This window comes from Solanum dulcamara, chromosome 3 (assembly GCF_947179165.1).
Source record: "Solanum dulcamara chromosome 3, daSolDulc1.2, whole genome shotgun sequence".
In the NCBI taxonomy this organism is placed as follows: domain Eukaryota; kingdom Viridiplantae; phylum Streptophyta; class Magnoliopsida; order Solanales; family Solanaceae; genus Solanum; species Solanum dulcamara.
In genome coordinates this window covers 51,563,707-51,576,293 of record NC_077239.1, presented here as the reverse complement: position 1 = coordinate 51,576,293, position 12,587 = coordinate 51,563,707, and the positions used below count along the sequence as shown (strand labels likewise).

The 12,587-nt window shown below is 33.0% G+C and overlaps 1 protein-coding gene across 2 annotated transcripts; it reads left to right on the top strand.

The window, feature by feature from the left end:
• The first annotated feature begins 3,981 nt into the window (after window positions 1-3,981).
• LOC129882594 (transcription factor IBH1-like) lies at window positions 3,982-5,103 on the top strand. 2 transcript variants are annotated; one of them, XM_055956974.1, is made up of 2 exons: window positions 3,982-4,614; window positions 4,882-5,103. In XM_055956974.1, exons 1-2 carry the CDS (start codon window positions 4,234-4,236, stop codon window positions 4,969-4,971), a joined length of 471 nt encoding a protein of 156 aa, XP_055812949.1. In that variant the 5' UTR covers window positions 3,982-4,233; the 3' UTR covers window positions 4,972-5,103. The 2 variants fall into 2 exon arrangements, with proteins under 2 accessions (XP_055812949.1, XP_055812948.1); XM_055956973.1 differs by having other exon boundaries at window positions 4,876-5,103.
• The last annotated feature ends 7,484 nt before the right edge of the window (window positions 5,104-12,587 follow it).

The window sequence follows — 12,587 nt, the reverse complement described above, 5'->3', positions numbered from 1 at the left end:
ATGTGAATGATGACTTTGAAGACACGTCATACTTATCTTTGATAGTTCCCATAATGAAGTCCTTCAGTTGATGAATGGGAATTCCTCCTTCAGGAGATACTTGCAGCTCATCCCCCAAATTTATTTGCTTTGTAACTGAATCTCCCTTTTCTTGTATCATCGGACGTTTTCCAGGTGCATGACTTGAGTCCCCCTCCATGACATTCTCAACTCTGTCCGTCAACTTGACAATTCGATTATCCTGATCTTGCACATATTTTGTTAGACCTTCAATTGCCTTCGTCAAACTCGCCAGTTGTTCTTCAACAGTTGAGGTGTTAGTCATCATCGCTTGGATGGCTGTTATGGATGATGGAGCAAAGCATGGATTTTCCCTCAAACTGAAATCTGTCTGAAACAAGTTACGTGGAGTGACTGAGGCAGATCTAGTGATCAAGACATCATTTTCATCTTGAATAGTGCAATTCCTCGTGTTAAAAGGACTAAGTCGAGCCAACGTCTTTTCAACAATATCAGCTATATTCTCTCCTTCTTCCAATTCATTCGGAAAGAATCTTGCCCCCTTTGAAGATGGAAGATCAAAAATAGGAACTGATGCGGACGGCACTTGAAGTGCTTGTTGTCCTAGCAAGTTTGCTCTGTTCCTAGTGATGGGTCCCAAACTTCCCATAGTAGCATCCAGTATGTTCTCCACCTCAGAGGAAAACTTGGAATCAGTAGCCTTAGCAATAATAGTCCTGGAGTCAAACTTCTTAGATGCCATTTAAGTGTTCTTGAAGTTTGATGATCGATGTGAAGAGATGAGAGGTAGAGATGGTCCCACTGGGCGTGCCAAAATTTGTAAACAACAAATTTTCGAGCCGAGAAAAATAAATAATCAAGACCGGAAAATTGGAGTAACAAAGTGTAATATTTGATTTCAAAATGTAATGCGGTTACAATCTCTATAATAATCCTCTGATTCTTCAAATAATATGAAACACGTTAAACTTGAATTTGAATTTGATTTAGAGTCAAGGGCTTGAATAGCTTGATCTTGAATCTTCGTCTTCAAATTTGGATTTGAATTATTCGTCACGAACACTTGTATGGTTATGACGAACAATAAATATGAACAAGTAACTTGATCTCGAACTTTTTGATATTTGTCTTCGTTCTTGATCTTGAACTTGAGCTTGAATTTGATTGTTTGAACTTTGTAGCTTTGTAGAGAATTTGCGGCCTTTGATCCACGAGCTCTCTTCTTGCTTCTTGTTCTTCCAAAACCCTCCTTTCTCAGAATAATGAGGACCCCTATTTATAGTTGTAGGGAGTGGTATGAGGGTGTGATTTGATTGGTTGGTTTGAACTGACCAATCAGATTTCTTTGTTGAAGAGTTTTAATTTGATTGGTCAGAACATGTCACATGGACACGTGACATTATTTTAGTGGCTTATTTAATTTGATTTAGATTGCCACATAACTCTGACATGTGGCATGATTTTAGTGGCTTATTTAATTTGACCTGGATTGCCACCTAACTTTGACATGTAGCATGATTTTAGTGGCTTATTTAATTTGACTTGGATTGCCACCTAACTTTGACACATGGCATAATTCTAGTGGCTTATTTAATTTGACTTGGATTGCCACCTAACCTTGGCATGTGGCATGATTTTTGGCCTCTAGGATGAGATGATATTGGGCTTAACAAAGTGGAGTCATCTTTATAGCCCAAATCAAAGGATTTAGGTTTTTAATTAAATCCACATTTATTGGGCTTAAATAATCGACCCAATTTTATTAATCCAAAATATTTATTTGGACTAATATATCTTGAATTTAATATAAAGTGAACCATTCTACAAATTTATATTTAATAAATTGTAAATGATTACAGTGTTGTTCAATACTATGAATAATAATTTAGGTGTAAATTTTCTTTTAAAAAAATAATTTAAATTTATTTTTGACACTTCACTACATGAAAGAGATTCCTAACCACAAGAAGGAGACGAATTTGAAAACATGGTCGAGCAGAATAAAATTGGCAATAATGGAAGGTCAATTAAAATGAAAAATACCCTTGGCTACGGGGGACTAGGGCCACCATCCAAGTGGGTAATGCAACCATGTGCCATCATATGGTGGTTGGCACTTCTCCGGCCCCACTTCTCCTTATCTAAATTAAACCTACCGTCCCTCCACCCAACTCTAGTTTCTAATGTATTCTCTTCTAATCTTAATTATCCTCCCCTTTATATCTTTCTCCGTTCAATTTGTTTCATATACTTTGACTTCATATAAAGCTCAATAATTCGAAAACTTATACATGTCGTGATGTTTATATAATTATAAATAATTTTAAATATATTATAATATTTATTGAATTATAATTAAAGTTTCTTAATAAAAAAATATAATTATTTTAAAAATAAAATAATCAAAAACACATGTACATTATGTGACCAAGGGAATAATTGTTGAAATTTCGTATAGCCAAATACATCAACAAACATTTAACTTGCCCTTATGAGACTTCATTTGACACTCATCTTAATCTTGTTTCATTTTAATCATTCAATTCAATTATTTATATATTATTTAAGCACAAAATAAAAAATTTTAAACTTTATTTTTCTTATTTATACTATTTAATCGCAGTTTTGCACTTTAAAAATGGATGAATATCAATTAATTTTCATTAAAATAATTTTCTTTTTATAGTTTATACGTATTTTTTCTCTCAAAAATCAAATGGCGAAAATTCGTTGGTTTTCTAAAGTCCTTCGATTTAACTTTTTAAAAATTATTGACAACTCAATGGAGCTTCTCAGGTTTAACTGCTTTTTAATAGTATCAGCAACAATGAACCAAAAGTCTTCATTTCTTTTTACCGTATTAAAGATATTGAGTTCAATTTTTGTATTGAAGCTGAGGAAAAAAATTAGGAAGTGAGTATTAGCGTTGAATCAAAATAACATTAAAAAAATGTAATGTTATTTAATTGAGTGTTTCATATCTGTTTTTATGTTTATTAGTGCGTTGAATAATTTACAGACCAAATAATATATTTTGTAAATATTAATTAAATGATATATGAAAATAGAATTCTAAAATTAATATAAAATAACACTTAAATAGAGTGTCAAATTAAAAAATAGGTGCAAATTAGAGGGGTTGTGTACATGTTTAGTCTAAAAAAATATTTAATTATCTATAATTAAGACAATTCGATGTTTTGCATATATTTAGCTTATGCATTAATTAAAAGGAGTTCTAGTATTTAGTAAATTCTATGCTCGTATTATTTAATAATGCATCTATAAGTACTCCAAGTTGGAATATTGAAATAACACCACATAAATAGCTCTTTATAAAAATCATTCAAAATATAAAGCACACACGCAATTCTCTTATCATTATTGTATAAAACGCACATTAGTTCTTGTTTGGGCATAAATTTGGTAGTTGAAATTTTAAATTTAAAAATTTATGTTTTTGAAGTTATGATTTGTGGTATTTAAAATTGTGTTTGTAAATATATTTTTGTTAGAAAGAAAAACGGAAATTTTATAGGTGTAGGTAGAATTTGTCCCAAAAAAATATGAAACTTACATAAATCACATAACGTAAAAGGATAATTACCATTTTTTCTTATTTTTTTTCAATTTACAGAAATTTCTTAAAAATATGATAATTTCGATACATTAATTCAATCATCGGAATACATTAATTCAGTAATCCGTATACATTAATTAGGGTTTTATGTATAATCAGATATCATTTATAGCATGATACATTAGACATAAAGATAATTTATGAATTAGAATTAATATATCCGAATTATTGAATTAATGTATTCGAATGAAAAAAAAATAATTTTTTTTAAAATTGATGAAAGTAATGAAAAATATAATAAATAAAATAGTGTAATTATGTGATTTTTTTGAAAAAATTCTGAAAAAGCCACTCGCATCTTCTTCTCACCTCCCATTTTGATCCCCCCGGCCCAGCCCCTTCTCTCTTTCTATATATTCCATTTCTCCCACGCACCTTCCCCCTCTTCACCCTTCTCTTTTTTTTTTTGGTTATAAAGGTATATTGTGTGTCAGAAGTCTGAGAAAACTTGAGCTTTTCTTTTGTCCTTGTGATCAAACAACAAGGCCCCTTTGTGTCAGAAGCATATCTTTTTTTTTATCTTCTCCAAAAAACGTTTTGTTTCTTATCCAATCAAACCGTAAATTCGATCTATGACTACTACTCCAAGAAGAAGAAACGTGAGTTCCATCATCAGAACTAGATTTGCTTATCGGTTTCTTCGATCCCTTAGAAAACTGAACCAGCATAAAAAAAACAATTCACGAAAACAATACAACAGGGTTAAACATGCTGCTTATGCATCCATGGCGTCTGCGGTCGGGTCTAAGAGAGCGTGGAGTCGGGCCTTGCTTTGGAAGATCCAGAACCGATCGCTGACCCGAAATCTGGTGAAGAAGAAAAGAAAAACATATGATGTTTCAGAGGAGACTGGGTTTGGTGAGCTTCGAAAGCTTGTGCCAGGTGGTGAAGTAATGGGTTTCTACAACTTATTAGACGAAACTGCCGATTATATCAAGTGCCTTACTTCACAGGTACAGGTTATGAAAAATATTCTTAATCTACTTTCACCCTGAAATAGTACATATTCAGTGCCTACTGAATATATATATATATATATATATATATATATATATATATATCCTTGAAATAAATCTTGTATCTATGACTAATGTATTTATCAATATGTCTTGATGAGGTCGGGGATCATCATATATATATTTTGCTTATATATGTATATAAATATTTCAGTCTACATATTCTGCTCTTTCTAATTTTTTCATGTTTTTGAGGAGATGGAGGCTGATGTTTGGTCGGGATTGAAGACAGCAAATGTTACGTATGAAGTTGAGATGTGTCTCTATATATTGCTTATTAGTGATAAATCTTGAACGATAAGCATATATGGTACCATCAAACACAACATACTTAGAAAGAAACATAATTATTAGAATTCTACCTCAACGTTTGTGTTTAACTATTTTTTTGGTTTGAATTTGTCACGAAGTAGTTTAGTTTTTGGATTTCTTTTCCACGAGTAAAACACGCATGTAGTTTGATACTTTGGCGTAAGTACAGTTCAAAGGAGAGCTTCTTGGAATTTAGAGAAGGGACTGGCCCCACTTCCAGTTGTTAGGATAGCTAATTATGTGGTTCGTCCAAATGAATAGGCTAATTTAACGAGCCAATTTTCTTTAGAATCAAAAGTATTCTTTTTAAAGTATTTTGTTAAAATAAAAACCAGCCATTGAAAAAGGCTAAAGAAGCTATAATGATAAATATAATTTAATTTCTTCTTCTGGGAAAAACATAAATTGTTCGTGGCGAATCAAGGTCACTTGTTACTCATCCTGAAACTTTAAATATTCTTCTAACTTTTTCTTTAAATTAAATCATCTTATCCTTCTTTAACTTTAATGTAAAAAGAAATACTGAATTGTACTTTTCTTCCATTCTCCTTCATTCTTTTCGCTCCCCAGCTAGCTTGTCTGATCATAAAAAGAACTCTCGATGTTTCTAATCATTCCCTTCGTTACTTTCCTTCTATATTTCTAACTTACCAAACCCCTAAATTTTAGTATTATATAGATTAATTGATTAAGATATGTTAAATGGACAATGAGTATTCACATAATCGAACCCAACTTGTTTGGAATTAAGACATATTTGTTAGCATGCAAGGCGTAGGTAGGCTTTGAGTTACAAGTTCAATAAAATCTAGTAACTATGTGTTTAATGATACACTAGATATGCCCGAAAATTAAATTTTGAACTCAATTACTAATACTTTATTTGTCCTACAATTCAAAATCCATAAAATTTAAATTGTAGATCTGCGTTGATTTGTTGCTGTAATCAACCCCTAAATTTGCCTTTTGTGCACTTCAAAAATTCCTGATCGACAAATGACATGAAAAGTTTTGCTAAAGCTATAAAATGAATGGTTTAATTTTGTATATGTTCATGCTAATGTAACGAAATTTCTACACTAACACTTTAATTTAACATGGTATAATGTTATTTGGCTAAATATTTCAAACTCCAAACGAATGGATGGAGGAGTGGTGTAAGTTTTTGTTGTGAAACTCCTTCTCTTGTTCGAGGTGATAGAATCACCCCTGTGCTGTAGTAGAGGTATGGCCTTGCCATCCTCCTGTGTTGCTCAAATAATACAACACAACCCAGGCTTCACCGGGTAATTGGAGGGACAAAAATGGATAAAGAAAGTGTTTCGTTTATTTTTAATGTTTGCATAAGTAAAAAGTTTACATTTTCTTTCTTTTAGTATAAACTAGCATTATACTGTATTTCCTCGCATGTTGTGTAATCTGCAGCTGGTCTTTTCTTCATCTGCTGTCGTTAAGGGAAATTCTTTCCATTCCAGTAAGTCAAGGCTACACTGTTAATTGTTAGTTTCGTGGGTGGGATCGGAGGATGAGCTTGATCATGTCATAGCAAATTACCTTCCATTTACCATTTTGGATAAAATCGATCAAAAGAGAGCATATAACAGAAGAAGATAATTTAAGTTTCTTCTAATTAATATGGTATGATCGATATACAAAAATTTATTTTGAGTAAAGTCCAAGAGGTTTCACACCATTAAGAGTATGCACACCTTAATTATATTAGCTTTATTTGTTATTCATCTATCAATACGCAACTAGAGGAGTAATTTATCAAACAATATTAGTTGTATCAAGTATGAGAATAAAGTTCAATTATATTCATCTTTTTTAGTTTTGTCTTTGTTTCTTTCACCAGTTTAATTAATTGATCAATTTTTTAACAAGATAGCGAACATAACTGTTTAAACACATTTTATATATTAGGAGTTACTTTCATATGTTTGCAAAGATTCGAGATAACAGTTCTTCTTTTGCAAAATTAATTAATATTCTCCTAAATAAACAGCAACTATATATTAAGTCTGAATTACATATCAATTACTGACTCGTTATTTATTCCAATCTTTTAATTATTTTAGCGTCAAATATAACAAACTATTGAATATATAAACGAATTTTGAAAGATGAAGAAAAAGTACAGATTCCAAAAGTATTATCGTATATCTGTGGACTGATAATTCTCTTGAAAACTGAAAAGCCCATTCCCACAAACCTCCTTTTTTGATTCAAGAATCACTGATATCATATGATGGTCAAATATAACATTAACTCTTAAGACTTAATAATTTTCAATGTCCAAATTATAACATTAACCCAAAAATCACTGATATAACTAAGACTAAGAATTTTCATTGTATTTCACATTAACCCTTTCTTCACTTGTAGTACAGAAGTTATGACTTTATGGTCTCAAGCTAATAATGTTTCAATACATCAAAAAACCCGTGATCAATCTGTAGTAGCACGATTTGGTTTAGTGGTTAATGAGAAGTGAAAGAGACTAAAGTTAAACTTTTAGTTTATGTAGCTAGTACTGGAATGTCTTGTCATTAAAAAAGATTTATTGAATGAGGTTTTTGGAAGGAAGTGTCTAACCAAACAACAGGTGCGAAGTCGGCATGGAAGGAATTGCCTTTTCGTAATCCATAGAATTGACAAGTTTCACGTTCGATATCTCCTCACTACGAAGACCACGACAATTATGTTCCCAATATAATGTAATCTCATAATTCAGAGTTACAGAGAATAAAATGTATGTAGATTTATACCCCAATTTTGATAATATATATATAGAGAGAGAGGAAAGTATCCCCTGTAGGATTATAATAAAAGAGATAACAAAGTAGCAAGATACAAAATAAATACCGAAACAGATAATATGTAATACATATTGAACCTACACGATAACTAAATAATCATTATTACTTTAAAAGTATGAAGATCTTTAGAAATGTTAATGGAGCTTTTTGTTCTTTATTAAAAAACTCTACGATATAATAGACAAAATTTTCAATTACTATTTTACTCAAATAATTGTCATTTAATATTATCCTAATATGGAGGACTATAAATTCAATTAAATTCATAACTATTGAATTCTTTCCTGCCAACAAAGGTTGTGGTGTAGTTGTAAATGTTCCTTCATTTTAGTAAGAAGTCTCGGGTTTGAGTCTTCTTGGGTATGAAGTCATCTTTGTTAGGGAGCGCTTTACCCCCAATATGGAACTTTCCGGTGCAAATCTGGATTTAGTTGAACTCCAATATTAGTACTAAACACCAAATAAGGAAAAAAAATCTTTCCTTATTGAAATGTATTGGATTCTTAATTTATTTACAAAGGAACATACCAACAACAAAATCAAATCTCTTCAAAGTAAAATAGCGTTGTCTTTCTATACCTGTAAACCAAATATAGGACTTAGTTTAATTACTCAGAAAAATAATTGAATGCTTATGATTTGCCGATCCGGTGATTCTCCTTTCTTGAATTCAAATCATTATACAACAACAATAACCCAGTGAAATCCCACAACGTGAGGTCTGGGGAGGGTAAAGTGTATGCAGACCTGACTCCTACCAAGGTAGGACGGCTGTTTCCGAAAGACCATCGGCTCAGTAAAATCATAAAAAGAAGTCAGATAGGATAAGAAGTACAAAGCGTTATGGCAAAGCAAAATAACGAAAGCAACCCAAACTCTATAGTATGCTCATATTTGTTGTTTGTGTTTGCTATGGAAGAGCTAGCATATAACTTGTTTAGTCAAGATTTTGAGAAAGATAAATGCTTCTGGAGGGTAAAAGCATGTCAAATTATCAAAGAAGGTGTATAGACAAACAATTTCGTAATGAATATGAAATTAGAACTTCATGATTTGGCTTAGTTGTTTTGCAAGACTTGTGATATTTTGGTAAACCTCTCAAATGGGTTAAAAGTTTTTTGGTTGATAAACGGTAAAAGTGAATGGAAATGGAATGTGATAATTGAAGAATCAGGATAACAACATCTTGCTTTTGGGTTAATTGGATTAAGGTTTAACTTCAGCAAAAGGGACTTGAATTTAGAACAATGTGGTCACTAGAGTATTCTATAGATTATGGTGATGCTAAGTTGCATTAATTCGGATAGGGTGTAAATTAAATTATTGAGTATGCATGGAGAAGGTAGACTACGAACATTTTGGCCAAGTATTGTGACTAGTTCCTTGGTAGTTTTCAGATTGCTAACAACTGAGGTTCAAAATGAATGGGCTAGAGTTGATTTATAACAGGAAATCTTTCCAGTTTGAAAGTTAGAGTCATATTTTCTGGGTGAGGCTGTGTCTGTTGTAGTAGACTGTCGAAGTGTTACTAGCTAGGTAGGCTTGGTTAATTATGTTTTTCACTCCCCAAATCCTGCCTGACGCAATAGTCATCTAATGCTCTGAAAATCACATCGAAACACCTTATTGACATAATAGTCAAATGATTTCACCATCAAGTACTTGATGTGATTTTTAGTCAATTTATGCATAATGAAGACAATCAACAACAACAACAAATAATAATAATAATAATATGGAAGTTATAATATAAAAGCCAACTTAACAACGTACTATTCCCCATAAATAAAGAAAAGACTCCGATAGTATCCACGACACAACATCTACCTATGGATCCTCTAAGAAGACTACCTCGAGGCGATACTCAAAAATCAAATAAAATAGTAAAAGTAGGGAGTTCCATGAATACGAACATGGGCTCTGATATGTCCAAATTATACCTTCTTAAGGAAGTATAACGCGGTGGTTGTCAAATATAAAGATAATTAAGTTGGGGTTGAATCCCACAGGGAATAAGGCAAGAACTAAGTCGTATGAGATTGTTTACTATTAGTTACTTATTTTCGGAAGAAAGGAGGAAAGTATGAGAGCATTGGGATGCTTTTCAGTATCAATTATTAACTTGTAACTATCAACAATATTACTTAAACTGAGAATTTACAGAGAGATTAACTAGGATTGTGTGAACTGATAATTTATAGGGAGAATAACCAGGATTGTGTTCACCAAGACTGTTTGACTGAATTTGATTAGTATGAAATTTCACCTAGTAATTAACGCTAGTGTACCAGTTTATCAAACTCATGCTACATTAATTATTTCACAAGCAAATTAAATATATGTCACTTTTATCCTTTCGAACTAAAATTGTTTATATCAATTCAATGACATTACTCGAAGTTGGTTAATCGTACTACATCATCACCCATTAGACGAGTTCTGATTCTCGAATTCTCATTATTAACTTTTTCTATAAGTTGTACACCTTTTTAATCAAACAAGTTAAATCTAGGACAAGTTCTAATGTTTGCAACCATTAGAAATTGATTAATACGAAAGAGTTAATAAGATATATAATCACAATATAAAGTTTATTCTGTAAAAGCCCTTTGTTAGGTCAACTAGTCATGGATTTCACAACCTTTGGTTATGAGGTATAGACACTCATGATAATTGAAGTAAAGAATATAATTACATTCATTGAATAAGAATTCACTTTCAAAAGGTAGAGACATTCACAAGCTTTGATTTCAAAAATCAATGAAAACTATTGATAAAAACTTGTTCAAGCATACTGTGTTCTTCACTAAAGAAAATATGATAAAATAAACCCTAAAAAATAGTTATAGTTCCAAGAAATTTAAAATCTAAAATAAAAAATATGGTCCTCTAAAGTACATCTGATGATTCGCCTGATGGCCCTTAACAGGTGTGGCGGTCCATCGCCTTCAACGTCGTATGGTATTAGTGACTCAATTCTAGTGTGTGTTAGTTTATGTTAGAGATCATTCATCTCTATTGGACCGGATTAACAGGCGTCATTTTGAGAATGAGGAGTTAGTTTCACTTTGAGATTAGGTTTTCGGAGGCGACACCAGTCTGGATACCTTAGATTCAGATAAGGTTTTGAGGTTTGGTGGTCATCTTTATGTTTAGAAAGTCGGGGTTCTGATTTAGTTGATACATAGCAAGGTCCATGATTTCAGATATTCTATCTATCTGGGCACCACTAAGATGTATCGTGACTTGAGGCAACATTTTCTATGGAGCGACATGAGGAGAGACATTGTAGATTATATGTCGCTTTGTTTGAGTTGTCAACAGGTTAAGGCCGAGCAGTTGAGGTCTTGTGGTGAGCTTAAGAGATTACGCATTCCTAAATGGAAGTGGGAGCGGATCACTATGGATTTTATTATAGGGTTTCCTCACACTTCCCATTGTATTGATAGTATTTGGGTTATCATGGATCGATTGACCAAGTCAGCACACTTCCTTCCAATTCTAACTTCGTACAGTGCTGAGAGGTTGGACCGTATCTACATTCAAAAACCGAATGAAAGTCGGGGGCTCACCTTTTGGAGACCACACCCATAGCCCTCCTTTCCTTGCCTCTAATATTTTCGTTCAGCTTTCTCTTATTATTTCCAGGTGTAAAGCTGAAGATATGGTTTCGTAGACATCATAAGGTACATATATACACCCCCACATGGTTTAGGAACACCCTAGATAATTAATTAATGGAGAAATATTGAAGAACTTACCTTTAATTTCTAAAGACCATGGCTGCCTTGTTCTTTTCCTTCTTCCCGTTTTTCTCTCTATGTTCTTGGCTAATTTTTGGAATAGTGTGCCTATTTTTTATCATCTCAGACCGGGTATCATAGTTCAATCCAGCTTTTGGAGGACTTTTTTTGGAGTAGTTAGATACCCGATCGACCTTAGCATAGCTTTCCACCCGCAGACTGATGGCTAGTCAGAGCGCACTATTCAAGTTCTCGAGGATCCGATTAGCTAAAGACCGAATGTCCAAAGCTAATGGTCTCTCCATAGTAGAAAGAAAGGCTAGACTACTCATACTAACCACCTTCTGACTCGAGGCATCTTCTACTATATTTTCCTTGCCTAGATGGTAGAGAATAGAGAGGTCATAGTCCTTCAGGAACTAAATCCAGTGGTGTTGCCTCGAATTAAGATCCCTCTGGCTCATAATATATTGAAGGCTCCAGTAATCAGTGTAAATCACGCATCAAACTCCATACAAGTAGTGCCTCCAAATCTTAAGCGCAAAAACTACATCCCACTAACCCCCAAATGGGGCCATCTAAATATTAGAGTGATAGCTATTGTTGTACCCAGATTTTGCCAAGGGCAAAAACTGATCCCACTAACCCCCAAAATCCAGAACACAAGCGCGCAACATATCCTCGAGAACTTGAATAGTGCGCTCTGACTGTCCATCAGTCTGTGGGTGGAAATTTGTGCTAAGGTCGATCGGATATCTAACTCCTCCAAAAACATCCTCTAAAAGTTAGATGTGAACTATGATACCCAGTCTGAGATGATAGAAAATAGGCACACCATTAAGGTGAACTACCTCTCGAATATTGATACTGTCCAACCTCTCAACACTGTATAAAGTATGAATGGGAAGGAAGTGTGCTGACTTGGTTAATCGATCTATGCTGACCCAAATACTATCAACACCATGGGAAATATGAGGCAACCCTATAATGAAATCCATGGTGATCCGCTCCCACTTCCACTTAGGAATGCATAATC

Coding starts and splice junctions, on each gene's coding strand:
- LOC129882594 (XM_055956973.1), top strand. CDS start 4,234: ATGACTACTACTCCAAGAAGAAGAAACGTGAGTTCCATCATCAGAACT. Junction 4,615..4,875: donor TCAAGTGCCTTACTTCACAG/GTACAGGTTATG, acceptor GTTTTTGAGGAG/ATGGAGGCTGATGTTTGGTC.